We start from the raw sequence: 24492 nt of genomic DNA on the forward strand, positions 1-24492 counted from the left end.
TGCGAAGACGAAGCGCTGTTTTCGCGAAGATCAGTGCCATTTTCGCGAAGATCCGACCAGTTTAACGCCGTATCGACCTGCATGTTCAGTTTTGCATCTCTTCACCTTCAAATTCTGCAGTCGTGTTAATGGGTTTGTATCCTAGTTTTTTGGAAAACGGGGCTTTGCATTAAAAAAAACCTAACAAATTATGACTTGTGTCGTTTTGCTTACTTTGTTTTCTCTTTTTTTACTAATCGTTTTGCTTACTCCTTTTCTCTATTATCGTCGTTTTGCCTGCTCTATGAAATAGTTTGTTTCTTTTTAGATTTTAATAATTAATTAATAATAATAATTGCTTTTTTTCCTAGTCAGATCGTTTTGTTTACTCAATTAAATAGCTTTTTTTTTTTGGTTTTGAATAATTAATAACTGCTGTTGTGATTTAAAAACTACAAACATATAATAATTTTAAATTATATTAAAATCTGATTTTGAAGGCAGCAACCTGGACTTAGTTTTTTTTTATTAATTGCGTTTCAACTTTGGAATTTTTAATACTTAAATTAAATTAAAGTTTTAGATGTTGTTAGATGATGGTGATAGATTTTGTTTTCTTATTTGAGACAATGGTAATAGCTTTTTGTGTTTCAGCTTGTGACTTTTTATTGAACCAATGAAAATTTTTATGTTAAGGTTATTTTTTTTAATTTTATGGTATAATTTTTTCTATTTTGTGAGATCTTAAGATCCGTGTTACAATCCTACGATCTACACTTTTTCTATATCCCAAAGATCTTAGGTAGGATCTAGAGTTTGACAACCTTAGATGAAGCAACAAAAAACACAGACCTAAGCCCTAATAGAAAGTTGTCCAGTCTCAAGGCCGTTGTTAACTAAAAAAGAAACTTAGGATAGGTTTTAAGAGTTTCTAGTATCCTATTGTCTATCCCTACCTTTCCATGTTTCAACCTTCTAAAAACTATAAATCATTTATTGTTAATGGTTAATCCAGAGGGGTTAAGATCCTCTCTGCTTTTAAATCTCTTCATTTGTTTCATTACTATAGTTTTTGGACACATAACTGATAAAAATGCGCACATTCCCAAAATATGCGACATTAATTAGACATTTATAAACTAAAATCATATTAATGAAGATGTTCATTTCTTTTAAGAAATGGTGAGGATCTCAATGCAGACATATGCAGTTAACTAAATTGATAATTACCTAAAGTAGAACATACAGTTAATTATTATTCTTTGTCAAAGTCTTTGTTAAAGTTAAAGTGATATCTATATCTATATTGCCAATGGAATCAATGTAATTGTAGACTTGCTCCCATAATTATGTGAACCAGGTAATCAATTTTAACCACTGTTAGAAAATAAATAAAATAGACATTAATAATTAATAATTATAACTAAACCTAAATCCATTTTAGATATGTGAACTATTTCAAGCTAATCATCACCTGCTTACCACCCGGGTAATTGTTGGTTGAATAAATATATGAACCCTGTAAAAAATACAAGTATGCTGTCAAGAAATCAAACTACATACAAATTGAGGGACAGAAAAATTATTAAGGGATAAGGAATAGAAGTTGCAACACCAGAAACAAAACTCTCATATGCAAAATATAACATTTCATAAGGAATGAAACCTATGATTATTCAAAAGGAGAAAGAAAAAAAAAAAACTACAGCAATTTACACATAGCAGAGCAATAATAATGTACAAAACACGCTTGATTAGCAAGTAATCTTCTGGCACTTTCATAAATCATGTAATATCCCAACAACAAGGTAGGCAAAGGACGAAGGGACTCTTACGTCAGTAAATTATGTAGCATCTATAAGCAAAACACCAAAAATTACCCATCTAGGTGACCCAAGGAACCAAAATTGAAGGGAATGGTATAACAGAAAGAAATAGAGACAATAAATAGGGAATTGGTTATATATGAGTATTAATAGGAATCTGGTTGTAGAGTAACCTTGTATATATATATATATATATATATATATATATGATGTATTGTCAACATATTTCAATTCAATTAAATAAATTTTTAACCTAATTTTTTAGATGGTATTAAAGCTCTCGATCTTTGGGAATCTCGCTTCCATATAAACCCGTCACCTTCATTGCGGTTTCTTTTTCTTAAAACCTTAGCCACTTTCATTGTGCCCCTTTTTGATGCCTTCATTGCAGCAACTTGAGATTTCTTTTTGGCCTATTCACACTGTTACTGCTCACGTCTGTTTGACCGCCTAGTTCACGCCACTGCCCATAACACAATACTCGCCTCCATTAGATCGGTCAAATCCCAAAGCACCGCCGTCAACGGCTTATTCACGCACCCTCACGTGAGCCTTCCAGTCTAGCGTGTGACGCCTACTCGCGACGTCATCTCTGGCGCATACAATAGACCTTTGTTCACCGCCATTTTCAACTAGATTGCAGATAGGTCGTTTCTCATTCTGTTTTGAGTGTTCACTTTCCAATCGGATAACTTTTGTTTTTGGGTCATTTGAAGCTCACGGTTTTGCTCGGACTTTTTTGTTAGACTTTGAGGTTTGTTTTGTTAGATAGATCAATTTTTCGTCTTTAATATCATTTTTCTGTTGGCTTTACGGATATGACAGCTAAAGAAAGTAAAAGTGGATTGACCCGACTCAATGAAGATGAGATCCTTTCTTAGTAAGTTGGAGAAACCAACAGGTACTAGTTCTCTAGTATATACAAGGACACTTCCTCTTGGTAAGTTTCAATTTTCTTTTGGACTTAATGCTTCAAATACACCGTATAACCAATATTGCCCTAACAACAAGAAAATATCTACATCAGAAGGTACCCTTATAACAAATCTTATGTCCTTCAGGACAAGAATTCGAGGACTAGAATTAGTGATGCTAGAGAATGGAATGGTCTTTATTACTTGAATAATCAAAATATTCCTCCAAATCTACTCAGCAATAGCAACTCTTTTTTCTAAATCAATAAAGACCAACAGGGTCAAGGTGATTTTGTACTACAGTTTCGTTGGTCATCATTCATTTAGAGTCATAAAACAGTTGTTTCCTTTACTCTTCAAGAAATTAGAGGTAGAAATTCTTCAATGTGAGGTGTGTAAGCTTGTTAAACACAAACGTGTACCTTTTTCAGTTAGTAACCAAATGAGCACTTCTTTATTTTGTTTAGTTCATACGGATGTATGGGGTCCCTCTAATGTTCTAAACACATCAGGTGTCCGTTGGTTTGTAAACTTAATTGATGACTGTACTCGGGTAAGTTGGGTTTACTTATTAAAACAAAAATTTGTAGTCAGTTCTATGTTTGTACAGTTCTTCTCCATGATAAAAAACCAATTTGGAGTGAATATTAAGAGGATTAGGTCCGATAACGCCAAAGATATAGAAGAACATATTGCTGCTAACACGTTTTGTAAGCTAAAGAAGGCCCTATATGGGCTTAAGCAATCGCCGCGAGTGTGGTTTGGGAGGTTTGCTAGTGTCATGATTGGGATTGCCTTCAAACAAAGCCAATGAGATCATACCCTCTTTATCAAACACTCTGAGTCAGGAGGAGTAACAGTGTTATTGGTATACGTTGATGACATTATAGTAACCGATGATGTTGAAAAGGAACAACAAATGTTAGGACCACACCTAGCCAAGGAATTTGAGATTAAAACCTCGGAAAAAGAGAAGTATTTCTTGGGAATTGAAGTAGCTCACTCTAAGAAAGGGTTTTCATATCCAAACAAAAATACATCACAGATCTTCTACAAGAAACGAGCAAGATAGCATACAAGCTAGCGAATATACCAATTAATCCAAATTTAAAGTTGGGAAAAGTAGAAGATATTGTAGTTGACAAAGAAATGGATCAAAGATTAGTTGAAAGACTCATATATTTGTTCCATACTAGACCTAATGTTGCCTTCGCTGTAAGCCTCGTCAGTAAAGTATCTAAATTCAGTGCTGAAACAGAATTTAGGGGCACAAGAGATATGCGAGTTACTATGGTTGAAGAACATTTTGGAGTACCTGAAAATAAAGTGGGATGAACCAATGCAACTCTATTGTGATAATAAATATGTTATTAGCATAGCACATAATCTAGTGCAGTATGACAAAACTAAGCATATTGAAGTTGATAGGCATTTCATCAAAGAACCAAGCATATGTCTCCTCCCAAGTCAACCTTGCAGATCTTCTAACTAAAGGGCTAAATAGCAGCAACTTTGAAAGAATTATATCCAAGTTGGTAATAGAGAACAACTATTTACTAGCTTGAAGGAGAGTGTCAAAATCTGTTTTTGTTTGATTAGTAAAATTATCCCTCAAGTATAGGAATTTGGTTGTATAGGAGTACTAATAAGGATTTAGTTATATAGGAGTACTAATAAGATTTGGTTGCATAATAACCTCTTATATATATATATATGATGTATTGTCAACATGTTTCAATTCTATGAAATATATTTTTATCCTAATCCTTGAGATAATGGTATTCCTGATCCTATCTTGTCTTGTGTGACCACTTACATATACTTCTTACCATATTCAAATCTGCACCCTTGAGTTTACTTTCTTGTAGGCTCTTTACAACCCAACATTTAGTCCCACACAACAATACAAATCCTACATTTGTGCAATAAAAAATTTCCTTAAAGCTGGAGCAGTATTTTTGTGTTCTGGATCATAGTCGTACACCTACGTTTCATCCTCCTGATTTAGATTCGATGGTTGACAGTTCACTCTATCTCTATGTAATTTTGTATGACCGACCCAAGCATCTTGAAATGTGATATTTGTGGCACTGTATATTCTCCATTTTTCGCTGATATATTGTGATTTGTGCATCTCTCGCTAAATTTGCATTTCAAATACTTTTTTTTACTCCTACTTAGGTGGAAGCCGTGTATTTTTTTTAAACCTTGTCTCCATAGTCCATATTAAAAAAAATTCTTCCTTCCCTCAACTCCAACTAAAACTATATCTACCACAATAGGCAGGAAATGCGGAACTATCTCTGCCATATGTGCAATAAGCGCATCTAGACCTAGACCGAAAACAAAAAGGTAAAGACCCAAAGACGGTCGTCAGTGCACACCTATAGCTAAAGGAAAATCTTTTGTATTTCCACCTTTTGCTATCACACTAGCTGGGGCCTCTCCATACATATCTAATTGAGTCTATGTAAGAAATTTGACCTCCTATAGTTTATAAACCTTCTGCAACAGCCCTCTTTGTAGTTCATATATCTTCTCCAATATTTTTCCATCAATACTTAGTAAGTATATTGGTTTAATATTTGACAAACAGAATTGATTTTTTTTGATGTGGGTCTCATCATAATCTCCATTCAATTACTCTCTCCAAATTTAAAATGACTTGTGGGTTGGATTATCCTAAAATAAATTGTATAGTTTTGTATGTCATCTTTGTTCTTAAAATTAGTTATTAATAATGTCCACAGCCTTATCATTATCCTAACTCATCCTTACAAAACTGACTTGTAAGGTAAGGAGTGTCTCTCTTTGTAAACTCATTTGAGACCTTATCTTTATTTATGTGAGACTTAAGTTTTTCCAAATACACCCTCTTACGCTCAGTACTATTGAGTTTGGCGCGTGGATATAAATGGAGGGGTGTCTGTATCTTTAACTCTTTTGACACCTTATCTTTATTCCATGTGGGACTTGGGTTTTTCTATACAGTCATTGGAGTATAGTTATCAATCCTAAATAAGCTCAACCATTGAAAGGAAATTCCCTTTTGGATATTGTGTATTTATCAGAGGATACTTAATATCTTCGTAGAGCAATAAACAGAGTGTAGTTTAAAAGGTCAAATGCAAGAGCCAAATACACGGCCATGGCATTAGTGACTAGTGAACTTATTTAGTTAATAAGATACTCAGATGTAGATGACACTTATGTGTAAGAATTAATCGGCATTTCATAATGCTTCTAATCATATTATTCATGATAGGACCAAACATTGAGATAGATTGTCACTTCACAACGAGCTTTGCCAACACCAATGATCAACTACAAGATGCCTTCATCAAATCCCTAATCGGTCCTCGAGTTAGTTATCTTTGTAACAAGGTTGGCGCATATGATTTATATGCTCTAGTTGCATGAGTGTTGAAAATAGATTAGAATCTTTGAATTTATTGACATTGTGTACGCATAATGTCTCATGTAAATAGGATAGTATCTCCTATATTTACTTTGTATTTATCACCTGGAGTTTATATAAAACTAACTCCATTATGTAGTTGAGACACATAGTTTCATCATCTCATATTGGTGTTCTCTCTAGTTCAAAAGTACTAACTGTGGGACCCAATGTCACTAAGCCATATATACTTAAAAGTACTCATAAATTCTATGAAAGAAATAATAGAACTAAAGGAATAAATTATGAGTTATTCAATTGTGATTGTTTAGCATTTACAAGAAATACTGGCTAAGCCATTTATAATGAAACCAAAAAAACATATTGGAAACATAATCCAAATGAGGATGTATTCATAAGAATCAATGTTCTATACATCCTTCCATTTCTTTCAAATCAAAGATGGGGAGGATTATGAAGACCAATTGACTTCCCTAATAATGGTATGAACAATGAACAAATGTGTATATAAGATGGGTGGTTTGACTATTTTGATTTACATCCAAATAGAGAAAATGTAAGGTCCAAGACTATGTTTTATCACAAAAAAAAAAGTTTGAGACTATGGAAAAACTAGAACAGGTAACTTGAGGTCAAGCTATAAGGGCTGTAGAAAATAGGAAAGCTTTCCTTCAACACTTTCTCGAATTGGGGATTAGTCCTTGGTTAAAATTGTTGAGGTTGATGGATAATGAATTATAAGGGAAACCTAATAAAAATGCTAATAAGGTTTTAATACAACAAAATTTTCAAAATGTGACAAATAAGTATGACAAATATTTAGAATATCCAAGATCTAGAACATTAATATCATACATTGATTATCCAGATTAGTAACTTACTTGGCCACTTGGCGTAATGATCTTAAGGCAGGTGCATATAGGTCATTACATATGCAAATCACCTACATTCAGAACAAATATCATCATTGCAAATGGTGTCACCAATTTTATTATTGCAAATGAACAGTCTTGTGAATGATGTATGACACAATACGAAAATCTGATACTCACAGGTCTTGACAGTGACGCAGTTTTCCGCCCTTTCTTTGATGACTTCCTTTCCATTTGTCCTTTATCCAAACTTTGCTTCCCTGCATCAGGCTTCCTCTCAGCAGAAATCTGCAACATTTAGATTGAATTGAGCTTTATGAATTCCCAATGGCAAATTTCTTAACATGTAGGCAATGCCAATACTTTCCAGTTTCCACAAGAAACAAGGCCTTAATCCCAATTTTCCAGTTAGTGGTAGGTATAACAGCATAATATCCTTCGGGTAGAAAACTATATGGTTCTTTTTTAGAATTAATGGCACGTGACCCAATAGAAAAGCCATATCATTGCTCTCACAACCTAGGAAAATAATTGCATGATAAAAAGTATTTAAATATTTCATATATTGTGTTGTTTAGAGCCCAAATATCTGACTTCAGCCTCTTAAAGTACATTAACTCTCTTTTAAACGGAGAATTTAAGTGAAGAAAACCTGAATGTCAAAAGGCAAAATAGAACCAGAGAACTACATACAATTCAAATCAATTCTATTTTAATATGTCTGGTTATGATTTTGCATTTTATTTGTATTGATGAATAAACTAAAATAAAAGCAAAATACTAACTTTTTTAAAGAAAATAAGACCTTAGACAATGTTAAAAGAACCTTCAACTAACTATGATTAAGGTCTTCTTAGATAATTCAGTTTGAAAGAGAGATCAAATATAGCATCTATCACTGACCATCTTTAAAAGAACTTCCACAGCACCTTTTCCATCACTAAGGGCTCCATCAATTTCATCCACCACCTGAGAAGAAAAGAAGACAACCATTTTCACCCAATGATAGTAAGATACAAAGTGAAAATACTGAGAAAAGAAAATACCAGACACTTTGGCTTTGAATCAGACAAGACAGAGTTCATCTGAACCACATCAAGGATTTTTGCTTCAATCGTTGATGTAGAACGATCATCACTAGCATTAACCTGCAAAACATTAAACTCAGTTCAATATATATTGAAAAAAGGGATTTACTTACAGGAGGAGAGAAAGAGAGAATAAGATAATGACCAATCTAAAATTGATATTTGTTTAATGCGAAATAAATATGAAATACTTTATCGTACAATTGTAAGACCGGCGATGTTGTATGGGATAAATAAGCGTAGCAAATATGGAAATGTTGTGTTGGATGTGTGGGAAGATTAGACGAGATAGAATAAAGAATGGAAGCATTAGAGAGAGAGAGTTGGGATAGCACATATTGTAGAAAAGGTGGTGCAAACTAAGATTAGGTGATTTGGACATGCAGAGAGGAGACCTCTGGATATTGTAATAAGCAACATAGTCACTCAAATCGCTAGAGGCAAAGGAAGAACTAGAAAAACTATAAGAGAAACTATTAAGAAATACCTAGAATTTAATGAGCTGGATAGAGATATAATATATGATAGAACATTATGACGTCGTTTGGTCCACGTAGTCAACCCTACTTAGTGGGATAAGCTTGGTTGTTGTTGTTGATGTATGCTTTTCTGACAGCAACTTATCTCATAAAAAGGTTACCAATGCTGCAATTACAGTCTTCATACTCCAAATTGTTCAATCGAATTCCTAACTACAAGTTCCTTACATTGTTTGGTTGTGCATGCTTCCCATTTCTCAGGCCCGACGGTCCTCATAAATTCTCCTTTTACTCTAAAGGATGTATTTTTTGGCATAGTCCAATTCACACAAAAAGTTATACTCGGGAATTCCCAGCAACTGATGGTCGTAAATATCATCTTAAAGGATGTGTTATTCAACAAGTCTCATTTCCCATATGTTGAACTCTTCCCTCATTTCAACAGCCCATTTCTACCTCCTTGAGTCCATCCATCTCTTTTATTTCTCCACTGTTGACAAGCATCCACATTTTCCTCCCCTGCAAAGACACCTTTAGCAATATCTTCTACCACTATTTCTCACTTAAGCTTAAATACTCTTCAATATTCAATTGCTAATGGGTCAGCATCTAGGTAGTTAATCCCAGATAGCGATGCATCGCGGTCAATCCCAAAAGTGGGATAGCTCGTTTCGGGATAGGCGGGATAACTGCTATTTTTTGGATAAATTACATGAATAATAGTATATAAACCTATATTTAATGCAAAATTAACAAATGACTCAAACTCTAAAATATTCATAATTAGTAATAAAAATCCACAAGACTTACTCTTAGTCAAAATATACATTGAAATACAAACAAAAGTCAAGGAGATAAAGATGATGCATATTAAAGTCTTTAACACAAATTAATTAAATAACTATATATTAAAACTCAAATGCATGTTCTAGCATAGGAATCAAAGATAAGAATCATCTTAATTAACATATTTTACTTTACTTCTTACGTGAAAGTAAAAACGACAAAACAGAGAAAAAAGAAATAATAGCGGGATCTCGATGGGAAACGTTGAGATTAACTACGTCGGGATAGTGAAATCTCGCTCGAATCTCGTCGGGATCTTGTTTCACGCTATCGCAGACCACGCTGTTGCAGTCATACACTGCACCACACCGGGACAGCGGGATCTCGCCAGAAATACTGGGATTAACTACCTAGGTCAGCATCACCATCTTCTAGTGTTTGGTCTCCAGCCTCTGATTCTTTACAGCAAATATTGCATCGAAGGCCCATAATTTACCCCAATAATAACATCTATCCAATGCAAACGCCAGTCTGGAATTGTCAACCCCAGGCGTGTTCCCACCTTGTTACTCACGTGCAGTACAACATCAACCAAACAGGCCTCAACAGACCTGAATGGCAAACAGCCATGAAGAGTATTTCAATGCTCTGATTTGCAGTCAAACCTTGACTTTAGTACCTTTAAACTCTAAAAAGCAAGATATATGTTGCAAATGAACATTTAGAAACAAGAACCCAGATGTTGAAAAGGATAAAATAGAGGCAGATAAAATAGAGGCAAGAGATGTTGAAACTGTGTCTTGAACTAACAGTAGAGTCTATTCCGTAGCCTTAATGTAATTAATGTAATAAATACAAATAAATGTAGCAGATTCTATTATTAAAGAAGGAAACAAATCATAAAATACAACATACAAATAAAACCTAACGAGTCATCTAGGATACTAGTCTAAGATATAAAAAACATATAATAAGATATTTCACGTATTTTCTAACAGAATTTGAGACAAACGGTTTCTGGTAAATTAATTTTCATTAACTAATTGTAATATACAAACAGATATTTATATTTACGGAGTGAAGATTTTAGAATTGCAAAAGTAATGGCATTATTGGTGGTGTCGCCGAAAGACGAGTAGGACCATGTGAAGCAGATCTGACTATAGGGTTTTGTTAGACTACAGATAAGCACTATCTAAGATGGTGAGCATGGAGGTGATGCGTGGCAGAGACAGCAGTGCATGTGGCAAATATGATGGTACTGATTGACCAAACAATGGTTCTTCCTATGAACGAAAGTACAAACTTCAGTGTGTTCTCAGCTGACCGAAACTTGAAACTTGAATGAAAGCCAAACTTCAAAATAGCAACTCAAAACTCAGAAGAAAGAGCTATCACCAAGCTCATACTTTCGAGATATTGGCAAGAGAATAATCTAAACAGGCCAAGGAAGATGTTACAACTCAGACACCATGTCTAAAGAGAGAAAATAGAGACAAGAGATGTTGAAAACATGTGTCTTAACTACATAACTGGTTCTGTTTCATATGCATTAAGTACAAAAAAATATCGGAAATCTTGTTCTTATTTACATGTTATGATAAGCCTAATAATTACGGATATCCTAATTAGAGAAGAAAAATAATTACGGATATCCTAATTAGAGAAGAAACGGATCATAAAATAAAATTAATCTTAACAGATCATCTAGGATAACTCAAAAATAATCTGATATTAAAGAAGATATTATTAGATATTTCTCAGATTTTGCAACACTAACAAAATATCAAAACATTTATAAGAGAGAAGGAGAGAGAAAGCAAGGGAGAAGAGAGGAAGATATAGATGACAAATATAGTTCAACACCATCAAACAGTTTGACACAGCCATATACATTAACAAGGACATACAAGAACCAAACCAATCCCTTCATCAAACTAATGCATAAATTATAGTAAGTGAAATTAGTTTTAAATAATCCACAAAATCACTAACAAATTTACACAACCAAATGATATTGAATGCATAGAAAAACCAGCATATAAAAGGGGAAACAGCTTGAATTGTACATGTAAAATAGTACAGAAAAATACCTCCACCACATGATATCCACAATGCCTAGCAGCTACATGTGCAAGTGTAGTTTTACCGAGACCTGGGGGTCCGCATAGCAGAAGGATCTGTAATCATTACAAAAATCCAATTACAAATGCATTCCTCACTCAATATCTAACAACAGGATTGACAAAACATTTATACAAGTCAAATAAATGCATTACATGCCATGTACTCACAAAACCATAACCACTGGAACTGCATGACTAGAAGCACTAGAAGGATAAGGTTATTAATAACACATTTGTGTTATTAAAACTACTTCAAACAAGTGGAGCCTTAGCTAGGCATAATGGTTGCAATTGCTACCATTTTAAATGAGGTAATGGGAGAAAGGCAGTATTCTTGTTGATATTGGAAGATGCCGAAGGTTGGTTGGCAAACTTATTTATCTAACCCACACTAGACCTGGCATCGCTTTCTTTGTGACTATCGTAAGTCAATTCATGTATTCTCCCTATAAAGGACACTTGGAAGTAGTTTATCGAATTTTAAGGTACTTGAAATTCAATTCTAGAAAGGGTTTGTACTTCAAGAAAACCAATGATAGATAAGCCTCTATATTTACAGATGTTGATTGGGCTGGATCAGTTACTGATATAAAATCCACTACTAGATATTATGCTTATGTTTGGGGAAATCTAGTCACTTGGAGAAGTAAGAAATGAGGTGTTGTTGCTCGAAGCAGTGTAAAAGTTAAATTCAGAGCAATGGCTCAAAGAAACTGTGAAATTTTGTGGATTCATAAACTCTTAGAAGAACTGAAAGTGAAAGTTGACTCACCCTTAAAACTGTTATGTGATAGCAAAGCAGCAACAAGTATAACTCACAGCCATGTGCAACATTATAGAACCAAGCACATTGAAATTGACAGCCACTTCATTAAAAAAAAAAATTGTTGCTAGAATTATATGTCTGCCATTTGTGACTTCTAATCAACAAACTGTAGATATCTTGACAAAAAGTTTGACAAGACCCAATTTTGAGCGATTTATAGTCAAGTTGGACATGATAGATATCTACGCACCAACTTGAGGGGGGTGTTGAAGAATCAAGGAAAATCATATTTGGTTCTTTTACTTTATTTTATTATTCTGTCATTATTACTCTTTATTATTACTGTAATTCCTTTTCCTATATAGATATTTTAGGGCTGTAGTAATAAAATATGAAAGTATTTTGCTTTTTACTTTCTTCATACACCACTGTTGGCACCAGCAGGAGCATAATGTTTTTGTTAAGGGTTAGGTGATTTTTTAGTACCAATTCCTTTTTAACCCTTATATTTAATTATTAAAAAAAAAAAAAACCAATAATTCTCAAGAGGAACATACTAATACAATCAGAGATTTCTTAAAAATACCTTATGTTCTGGTGCACCAACATTCCTTGACTTTGTATTCCGTATATCCTGAATATTCTTTGAATTACCACTCTCATCTGTACTTCTAGAATTTATATACCTGTTATTACTACTCCAATTGTGCCCTCCTTTTGTCCTGGGAAAATTTGAACCCAGAGATTTCTGATTATGCGAAATAGAAGAATGTCGTTTCAATGCAGACAAAACATCGTCTGATGTACTACGAATTTCAGAACCAAACACTGTAGAATCCCATTGTTTTAACCACAAGAGTACCTGCCTTGAACAAAAATCAAATCAATTAATGGCAACAACAATTTATTTATATGGTTGAAGAAATTGAGAAAATCTAAGAACTGATTTGTATTGATTTATCTTTGTGAATTACAATCTGTTTTGCAATAGCTTGATGATGGCTATTTATTTCACATGAGAATCTAACTGTTTTCAGTTAGGACAGTTGCTGACTCAGCAATAGTTTGTTACAGAGTTAGTTAGGCCTATTAGGCCTTGTTTGGAAACAACAAGTGTTTACTTCCTTTTATCTCTGTTAAAAGTTGCCCATGAGAGCCAAAGAATAATATCTTCAACTATAGTAGAATCAACAACTTCCACAGTATTTATTACAAAACAGGTTCCACAGCTAGATGTTGCGTACCTCACGATTTGTCTGTTCATCACTGAGAAGATCCGTAAACGATTTTGGAGCATATTTATCTACCCAAAGTTGCTCATGGACCGTTAGTGTTGGAGGAACATCTACAAAACTTTGGGATTCAGAACTAGCTTCCAAGGTCTACAGCATCACAAGAACCAGAAAAAACATTAAAAGAACATCAACACTCATGTTTGATAACCAACTTTAAACATTTTCCAAGCATGAAACAACCATAACACAAAAACATGTGCAATTTTTATTCAATGTTAAGCCGGACAAAACTTAAGTTCATTTCCTTAAGTGTTTTTCGTATGGTTTTTAACATAAAACCTATAATTTTCTCAAATTCATAATTTTCTCAAAGTTTGTTATAACCATAAAAATTGTATTTTAAATTAAGAATCATACGATAAGCACCTAAGAAAATGCACCCAAGTCTTTTCCTTTTAAGACACTTGAAGTTCACAATAGACAGTTTCAAGTCCAAACCTTGGTGAATGTCTCTTGCTCCAACCTTTCAAACAGAACACTAATCGGTTCTAAAGCAAGATCTGCAAACAACAACAAAAAATCCAAATTATCCACAGCATGGTCTTTTGAAATTTGCATTCTCATTCTTTTAACCTATCCATAAAGATTGGCAACAACTAAAGCAACTCACCATAACATAATTAAGTGAAAAATCAACACAAAAAATCAAATCTTATTTTCTAAACTAAATGAGACGGTAAATTTTTCAACCAAGGGATAGTGAAATTATGAACAAAAAAAAACCAAACAACATTACTTAATTCGGCAAATGAATAAGTACCAGAAGAATATCCTCTACAATTCAGCTTCGTAACTCGCTCTTCTCCGTAGTATCTATCAAGCTTGGTATAAACCCTATCCCCATTGGGCGCAGTTACCGGCATACATTCGCCGTCAATCTCCGATGCGTATCGCGATAACGTCTTCTCCTTGGAGAATCTCACTTCTTCAACCGTAACCGAAGGAGGAGGAGAATACCGAAGCCAATCCTCTTCTGCGGGAGGATCTTCAACCCTAACCCTAACTTTCTCCCGTTTTTCTACATCAGAAGAATCCAAATCCAAATCTAAATCGGAGCTCGAATTGGAACGAGGACGTTTCAGGCTGTCGGATTGGGGTTCGGAGGGAGACGCGAGATCTGGCGAAGGTTGTTCGGGTTGGGGTTCGGTTTCGTCTTCAGGAGGGTGGGAATAGTAATTGTCATGATCTTCTTGTTCGTAGATACGATAGCTTGATTCGAGTAATTCGAGTTCTTCGGGGAGGGGAACGTCCATGTCCATTTCCATGTCAAAGTCCATGTCCATGTCCATTGTAGAGACGACTGATGGCAGGGAGTGAGATAGTAGACTTCAGGAAGAGAAGTGAGACAATATCTGTAAGAAGCAAAAATTAGAGGCAAATTAACGACTTTTGGCGGGAAAATTGTGAAATGCCACCCTTGCTTTAGGAGCATCGAGAATAATTGTTTTTTAAAGAGTAAATAGGTTCGAATATATTAATTAAAATAATTTATATTTAAATTTTTATCATTAAATAAACATGTTAATTAAATATATAATTTTTTATATTATTTTTATATCAATGTTAGTATTCTACTTTTCATTCCTATAATTATATTTTTTATCATTATTTTTTTTTTAATTTCAATTTTTTCTTTTTTATTTAACTCAATCAATAAAAACACAAAATATCAACAAAAAAAACCTTCTCCCAAAAGTTGAAAAAAATGTAATAAACTTTCTCCCAAAAGTTGAAAAATTTGTAATGTAAAATAAGGTGAAGTAAAAATTTGGTACATAAATGTGTATTAGAAATTTCAAAAATTAAAAAGTCGAAATCTAACAATGTAAATCAATTTTTTATTATTAAAATATCTGGTATACATATTTAAAAAATAAAAAACTCCGTAAAGTAAATGAACGTACTAAATATTTTATTTTAGACAAATAATTAGTATATAAAGTTGTATACTAGATATTTTATTTTTCTAAATAACCAATATATATATAACTTTAATATTTTGTAAATGTTAAATATTCGGAATTTTAATTTTAATTAACTTAAAATGTTTTTTCATGAATGAATGACATTGAATTTAATATGTCTCATGCATCGGATTTGCCGACATATTTTACTAATACACTCACAATCAATCAGGTAAATTTTCAATATGAAATGACATTTATTTTTGTTATTATATAGAATATGATATTATTGATATTGTTTTTAATATATATTGTTGCAGATATTTCCTACACGTGATGATGTATTGCATTGGGAAAAATAAGATAATTATTTTTATCATAAGATTAGATACTAAAATGGGACAAAGAGGAATGAGTACAAAATTAATTTTGGATTGTGAAAAGTGAGGAAGGTATACGGGAGAACCAAATTCATTAGCCATAAGAACTTCAAAAATGCATAGATGTCCATTTAAGCTAAGAGTGGCACCATTAAAATTGGTGACATATAGATAGTTAGTATTTGTTGTGGATTTCACAATCATCATTTGGTGGATACTTTAAAAGGTCATACATATTTGAGACATTTAACCAAAGATGAGCAAAAAAAAAAAAAAATCAGTGACGTGACAAAATACCAACATATATTAGGTGCATTAAAAGATCGAAACAAGGACAATCGCACATGTGTCATCCAGATTTATAGGCAAAGAAGTGTGTATCGATCTAATTTGAAAGGTCCTAGAACTGAGATGCAACAATTATTGAAGTTAATAGAAGATGAGAAGTATATGTGCTGGTATAGAAGAAATGAAGACTCAAATGCTTCTAGAAACATTTTTTGAACTCATTCTGATTCAATAAAGTTGTTGAATTTGTTTCCTAATGTACTCATCATGGATAGTACATACAAAACTAACAAATACGATACTATTGTTTTAAATAGTAGGTGGTACCTCAACAGAGTTAACATTTTATGTAGCAATTGCTTATTTGGAATCTAAGAAGCATGATAATTTTTGTTGGGCATTAGAGAAGTTTAAAACTTTATTTTTGAAAGATAGTTTAATTTCAAAAAAGATTGACAAGGACTTTGACATGATGAATGCGCTTGAGGTAGTATTTCCATCATTGATGAATTTGTTATGTTGCTTTCATGTAAACAAGATGAAAGCAACGATAATAAATTTATGGAATAAGATTGTCTATTCTTCTAGTATGATGGATTACCAACGATATGTGCAATACTTTGAGATAGTATGTGTTGATATTATCATATTTGTTAGTTATGTTAAAGTTACATGGTCAACTTTTTTCAAGAAAAAGTTTGGTAATAAATAAGTCGTTGTAATAAAAAAAAAGGATAAATAAGTTGAATAAACAAGTCTACCAAGTATTAAATAAATAAGTTTGATAACAAGTCTGGAATCAACAAATCCTAACCTAAGAGGTCCACCATGTGGTAAGTGTTTTGCATGAGAAATAAGATCATAAGCTAGATTATTTGGGTTAAGATAATTCAAACTATCTGGCATATCATCAACAATCATATGAAACCTCCTTTTAGTGTTGAAAGCTGGATGAGCAGGAGTTGGAGGTGGAGAAGATGGATTAGGAATAAGGCGAGGATGTGAGTCCCTATAAAAACACTTTATATATCCCTCGACACACTCACCCAAGTAAGTTGTTAGAACTGCTACGCACTAGATGGCACGCGAAATGCTCACATGTTCCTCATGAATGCATAGTATGCACTAGGTGGTGGATGAGTAGGAGGTGAAAGTGGAATATTTTGTATATGCCCAAATTGTGACATCCTCTAATTTATTTATTTAAACAATTATGACTTATGATTTATTATTAGTATTTTTATGTGTGATCTATAGTGATATTTTAAATTTAAATAGTATAAATTACATATTATATTGTTTTATACTAATTTAGATTCATCTATATATGCAATTTTTTTTAGCTAGCTTTTTATGTGTTAGACTTAGCATTAATATCAATCTTACGTTAATCGTGATATAAATTTCTTTTTTTTTTAGTTTTATGTAGTTTTTGGAATATATTTAAATGGCTATTAATAGTCTAGTGGTAATATATAAATATGTTGTTAAATTATAAGTACCATATGCATGGTAGGTCACACGTAGATGCCTAATTTTAATTACATGTGATTTTAATTGGCTTCGTTAGCCAAATAATTTTCTTTTAAAGGAAGAGAAATAGTAACCGATTGGTAGCATAAATATAGAATTAAGTGCACTTCAATTTTAGACAACAAATTAAGTAAATAGCTATTAAAATCCCCTTATTTTAACAATATCGCGATTCTTACCTCTATTCATACATTTTCCTTAGGATCTCTTGCTCTCACGCCCATTCATCACTCATACACTCCCAAAATAATTTTCTAGTATATTAAGTAAATCTCAATATGATGAACAGTCATCAACATTCAACCATACTTTGAAGGACAAAGACAATGCTGCAAAGACTTCTATAAATAAAACCCGATTCTGAATTCAAATGATACAACCAGTGACTACAACTTACAACATTATTTTAAAGTGAAACACTCTCATATCAGCAAGCAAAACCAATGAATTAGAAAATTGTGAAACTTATATAAGTGTTTGAGTAAAAAAATTTGAGAGCTTATTCTATAAACATCCTCTAGTTAGATATAATATTCTGAAACCCACAAACACTCCTTTTTTGTAACCAAACCCACAAACACTCCTTGTTCCTCAACGACTTGACGACACTAAGTTGAAAGTTGAGAAGACTTGTTAGAACTTGTAAACTCAATACGGTATTGGCTGCCATTTCCTAAACAACTTGACAGTAAAAGTTGGAGGTGAGAAGATTGAACATAGTCATTGTGACTAACCAAGTGTTCAGGTTTAAGTTCTAAATATAGTGGATTAAAGGAAGAATTTGACGTAGCTACTAAGTTAGTAGTGAACAAGGATAAAATTGTTCAGTGATATATTTTATCATTTCATTTTTTAATCCCATTCGAAATATTTTAAAAAACTGGAAACACAATTCAAATCCCCATTTCTTGTGTTTCTTGAGCAACAAAATTTTCCTCTAATGTAGTTCTACCTATGATCAGACCTCTTTCGATCCAATTTTTAAGGAAAATTCTAGTAAATAGATATGTGAAGATAACTAAGCATGAGTTCTAGGACGAGGAGTAAAAGATCAACAACATTAGTTAATAAGTACAATTTGTTGCATAACAGTTGGATAATTATCAAAACAATGAAGAAGTAGTGGAGGAGGAAGTAGAACTTAAAAATTTAAACAACCACTAATACACTTAAGTTAGTTTAAAGGGTACATTGATGATGGAATCGATAATAGAGTGATCTAATGCCTCTTATTCTTTTAATAATATATAACCAGTAAATGTTAAAGAGATTATGAATAGAGAACTTTAGAGAGAAACAATGATGGAAGAACTTAGGGCAATTGAATTGAAACTGATGGCTCAATTATCAACTATAACCTAAATTGGTGGCCAAAGGATTTCTACAAAGTGAAAAGACTGATTATTTTGAAGTATTTTCTGCAATAGTTAGGATTGAAACCATTAGTCATGCAATAACATTAACCAATATAAGAGGTTGGGAGATTTACCAACTTGATGTTAACCCAATCAGTATTTAATGATTTTTTTTTTTTTGAAGTTATGTCTTTAAATCACCAAGATTTGGAATAAAATATAATGAAGATGAGATGTTCAGATTTAGAAAATCCGTTATGACTTAAAGCAAACTTTTAGAGCTTGGAATAGAAGGAGTAACTCATTTCTTATCAGAATTGGCTTCACCAACTATACAATAGAGTAAGGTGTTATGTGAAGCACTGCCCTTAAAAGGAAAGGTCAGAAATGTACTTGAATTGTATGTAAGTGGATGACTTATTGGTGACTCATAGTAACAAGGAAAGATTGAAGGATTCAAAGTAATCAAGAAGATTGAGTTGAGATGTCATATTAGGAAAGCTAACTTACTTCCTCGATCTGACATTAATTAAGCAAAGAAGGGCTGGTGAACTTATTGGTGACTCATAGTAACAAGGAAAGATTGAAGGATTCAAAGTAATCAAGAAGATTGAGTTGAGATGTCATATTAGGAAAGCTAACTTACTTCCTCGATCTGACATTAATTAAGCAAAGAAGGGCTGGTGAAACTTTGAGAAAACTCAACATGGCTTATTGTAATTTTACTGTCACACCAATTAGAGTTAATACCAAGTCATAAAATGAGCTGAATAAGGACCATTCGATATCATCCCTTTCTAACAGATTGTTGAGTCATCAAGTAATTGTGCAATAGTAGGCCTATTACAACCGTTGGAGATACCGGGACAAAAGTGCAAATTCATAATTATAGGATTTGGGCGTAAGTCTGCCCCATACTTAATCTAGATAAAACTCCATTTGGATAATTATAAATAGGTTAACCAAGCCCACCAATCCCTTCTTGTCAAGATCCTTACAATGCTATCAAGTTAACCAGACTAATTATAAAGGAGATAGTGAGGCTACACGAGCACCTCCCAACCTAATATTAGATTGTAGTCATAAGTTCACTTCCAAGTGCTGAGGGACCTTTCTTGAACCTACCTGAACTTTATCACTGATTACTGAAGTAACAATGTCGATTTACAAGAAAGGGGGTTTGAATTTTAAATGCACCTTTTAAAAATTCCTGTTAAAAACTTAAGAAAATAACTCAAGATTGATCTTAGTTGTGAAAACAGAAAACGAAGAACGTTCTTGGTTTTAACCAGAAAACGGAGAACGTTTTTAGTTAGTTAAAATCAGTAATTCAATTTATGTTTTTAACTTGATAATCAATCAAACTGAAAGTAAATAGATAAGGGAAGAGATACCACACAACGATATATCCTAGTTCACCCAACTCGGGTTACGCTCAGTCCTCACAACCGTGAGATTTTCCACTAAGTGTTTAAAACAAAGAACCTTCTTGATCTTACAACACCTAGTCTAGATCAAGCTTGATCTGTTTCAATCTCTATTACTTTCCACCCAAAAAGCAATAACAGTACCTATCTAACTTTGATAGGATTCAATATACTCTAAACAAACTATAAAGAAAACTCTTATAGTTTGAGTTTTTACAGTTGGATTGTTTTTGACAGAATCTGAGATTTCTCAACTCTTGTTTGAGAATTGATTCTTTACAAAGGATCTAATGATAATTACGCAATCTAATATAAGAATATAGATCAGCCTCTGTTTTGCAAAAAATCAGAACTTCAGGTATGTATGTGATTGATTTGAAGATTTTTTTAGCACTTGAATTTCTTGCTTTGATCCTGGATATTTTCCTTCTATTTATAGGCATTAGAGTCCTTTAATGAAGGTCAAAAGAGTTGTTGATAGTTCTATGAAGTTTGACTGAAGGACATGTGATGTCCTTTTCATTCCTTTCTTCAAGACTTTGTAAAGGCTTCACGTGTGAAGTCCTTTTCTCTTTCCTTGCCTTAAGACATGTGAGCAAATTATTTTGGATTTGTTTGTTGTTGCCTTTTTGAAGATTGACTTTATAATCTTTTTAAATCACACAAGAGTACATGTAGCCTTTGCCTATGACATGATGGGTTGCTTTCATAAAGTGTTGGGATGCTTTTCAAGATGTTGACTATAGGCACATGCTAATGTAATCTTTCCTCGTACCTTTCTTTTGCATTCTTGTTCCTTTTCTTCAAAAGCTTTTCTTTATTCATTCTTTAATAGTATTTTGCCTTTGTTGAATGAGTCAAACAATTTATTCTTTAATACTATTGTGCCATTGTTGAATGAATCAAATAATTCATTCTTTAATACCATTCTGTCTTTGATTAATGAATAAAAGTAATTCAAATCAGCGAGGATGCAGAACTGCAGTTTCACCAGCTCGTGAGGCCATCCTCAGCATTTTCCATACTTAGCATTTTACTTAGAATTTTCTTCTTTTTGCCTTAATGAATAATAACTTGTTTTCTTATATGAATACACTCAAAAGCACAGATTAGTCATTAACCACAATCATAATCTTTTAATTAATTTTGTTATCATTAAAACTAATTGAGAGAGATTTTGTCTCAACACAATATAACTCCAATACAGTGATATGAGCTGTTTTATCCTAGGGACTTCGTAGTTGATAATCTCTCTTGCACAATTTGGACAGTGTCTTGAAACATCTTAAAGAATGCGATTTAGTCCGCGACACAATCCAATAATATTGTCGATGGCATAAATTGTTTTTTCAAAGTTTTTTGAAATTAAAAAATAACAATTTTAAGACGTTTCCATACTGCCATGTCTACCGACGAAATTACTGGGACATGATCATCTGCTTCTGACTACAACAAACCATTTCGGTTGGAAGGAAGTCACTTCAAATGATGGCTACAAAAGATGTTATTTTTTCTAACCATGAAAAAGCTTGCGAACATTCTGTAACTTGTTTTCTTATATGAATACACTCAAAAGCACAGATTAGTCATTAACCACAATCATAATCTTTTAATTAATTTTGTTATCATTAAAACCAATTGAGAGAGATTTTGTCTCAACAACCTTTTGCAATGTCTTATCATATATCAAGGTTGATCAAAATTTCTTGACAGTTTGATTTTTAGAGTTACAAACCGTCTTGATTTTTGTCTGACTTTGAGTCCTTTTATTTTAGAGATCGGATAACCTTTTTGAGCTTGGATGAATCCTATTTGTTCCTTGCCATGTGCTGATTCTATATGAATAAATTTCTAGGGCAGACTCTTTGTTAAAGAGGTAGAAAAAGTTTGATCAACATGATGTGATGAACTTTTTTGACACTGGAGATCTTTCTCTGTTTTAATGTTCTTGTTGTTGTTTTCTTTGCTTTGCTTGATTCTGTTCTTAATTAAATTCACTCAAAAGCACATGTTAAATTAACATAACATTTTAGAATCATAATTAACTTTCTTAATTAACCTTTGTTTATTTTCATCAAAACTTTAAATATGGAGTTTGTCTCAACAATCTCCCCCTTTTTGATGATGACAAACATGTTAATTTAGATTTTAATTCTGATTCTAATATCAAGTATTTAAAAGAGCCTAAACAGCTCCCCCTTAATTTGTGCAATTTTTAAATAGACAGAATTTAAAAGACTGTATGCAACAAACTAGTTTTTCATTTAATTTAGAACAAAGATACAAAACTATGGGCATAATTACATAATCAGTCTTTTTAATTCAGATTAAAAACTAACTTAATTCTCCCCCTTTGTCATTCAAAAAGGTAGCAGAAAAACAACAAAACTAAGAAGCTAAGGAGGGAGAAGATCCTTCTGAAGAGGAGGATTTTCCTGGATGAGGAACTTGGGAAGGATGAGGAACCGGATGAGGAGGTGGAGGTGGAATTTCCAGCTTGGGAGCAAATTGTTCTGTCAACCAAGTTCTCAATGTTGGAAATTATGGCCTCTATTTGTTAAAAAATATATGATAAATGTCTTTACTAATTTTACAAGATTATTAATCAGATTAACAATGATCGGTTACAGAATTTATTCAGGAACAAAGATTCACAATTGCATGAATTATCAATATAAGAGTACAGATACAATGCTTATTCAAAGGATTAATCAAGACAGAAATTCACAAATACAAACATTCAAGAATAAGCATTCAAGAAATATCAACATAAAGAGAAAAGATAAGAAAATCGTGCACCAGGATTTATACTGGTTCGGCTATCTGTTTGATAGCCTACATCCAGTCCTGAAATCTAAACCAGATTTCAGCCTAGAATCGACTTGAGTACGTTTTACAAATTTTCCAGCTCACACATGGCATATCTATCCAACTCACTCACTTCTATTACAATGCCACCTTATCCCTAGAGTTAATCGCCAAACCCTCACGAGATCAAGATGAGACTTCTTCTTGATGAACACACGCACCAACAAAGATAGTCACCAGTTTACACTACTAGATTTCCAGAACTTTCTTTACAGATTTTTTTTACAGAAAAGATAAAAGAGGACAAATGATGATGACTCAATCACAATATGAATTTCACACAAAAAAGATTTGCCAAATGAGTATTTTGTGTGTGGTTACAATTATTTCTTTCAAAGTGTTTTTTCTTGTTTCTGTATTGTGAAAACGTGTAATTAATAATTGTTTCAAGTGTAGTGTATTAGTTGTTGAGAAAATGTGATTGAATCAGCTTATATATATTCAGAAAAACATCAGGTCAATCGATTTCTCAATCGATTTTATAAAAGTTTAAAACCAGCTTAATCGATTGCCCAATCGATTATCGCGTTTCTTGTTTTTGTTGAATCTTGAAAATATAAGAATGAATCGATTTGCCAATCGATTCTTTTAATGCATAAATCAGAAACTGATACTAAGATTATATCAGAATCGCTTGAGTAATCGATTATAGGTGTTTTGTTCAAACAACGAGATCAAAACAATCGATTGCTCAGTCGACGCATATTCATAGTCATAATCGATTTGGCAATGAGCTGAATTCTTCCTGTAACTCAAACATTTAGTTCAATCGATTTGTAAATCGATTTGGCTGATCACAGTGACTCAGTCATTTTAATGCAATCGATTTGCCAATCGACTTGGCTGGTCATAGTGACTCCAATGTTTTAATCCAAAAGATTTGCCAATCGACTTGACTGGTCACAGTGACTCCACTATTCTAATCCAATCGATTTGGCTTGTTACAGTAGCTCAGCTATTTTGGTTGAAATCGATGTGCCAAACGATTATGCAACATGTTTCTGATAAATGATTAACCAGTTCATTCTTTCAATCGATTACCTAATCGATTGCCACAAAACTTGCAGTTTAAGAAAATTAATTCAATTGATTGTCCAATCGATTTGGTTGATCACAGAACTCATTCCTGATGAAAAACTTTTTCACAATCGATTTCCCAATCGATTGATTCAGTAAGTGGTTGGTTCT

At 32.9% G+C, this 24492-nt stretch overlaps 1 protein-coding gene across 2 annotated transcripts in view; it reads right to left on the bottom strand.

Moving 5' to 3' along the window:
* LOC101503481 (uncharacterized) overlaps window positions 1-14957 on the bottom strand; it is a 38181-nt gene extending 23224 nt beyond the window's left edge. The window contains exons 1-10 of one of the 2 annotated variants that reach the window (XR_012162737.1): window positions 14310-14957; window positions 13988-14049; window positions 13499-13636; window positions 12841-13116; window positions 11456-11542; window positions 8056-8157; window positions 7913-7978; window positions 7190-7297; window positions 7019-7080; window positions 1454-1498 (exon numbers count right to left, since the gene is read on the bottom strand). Coding sequence is in view for 1 of the 2 variants with exons in the window: in XM_004513970.4 (XP_004514027.1) it covers window positions 1454-1498; window positions 7019-7080; window positions 7190-7297; window positions 7913-7978; window positions 8056-8157; window positions 11456-11542; window positions 12841-13116; window positions 13499-13636; window positions 13988-14049; window positions 14310-14838 (1475 nt within the window). In the remaining variant the exon portion in view is untranslated. The remainder of the gene's footprint in view (window positions 1-1453; window positions 1499-7018; window positions 7081-7189; window positions 7298-7912; window positions 7979-8055; window positions 8158-11455; window positions 11543-12840; window positions 13117-13498; window positions 13637-13987; window positions 14050-14309) is intronic. The other variant, XM_004513970.4, reaches the window with a different exon arrangement.
* Between the last annotated feature and the right edge of the window lie 9535 nt (window positions 14958-24492).

Source organism: Cicer arietinum, chromosome 4 (assembly GCF_000331145.2).
Source record: "Cicer arietinum cultivar CDC Frontier isolate Library 1 chromosome 4, Cicar.CDCFrontier_v2.0, whole genome shotgun sequence".
NCBI classification, from domain to species: domain Eukaryota; kingdom Viridiplantae; phylum Streptophyta; class Magnoliopsida; order Fabales; family Fabaceae; genus Cicer; species Cicer arietinum.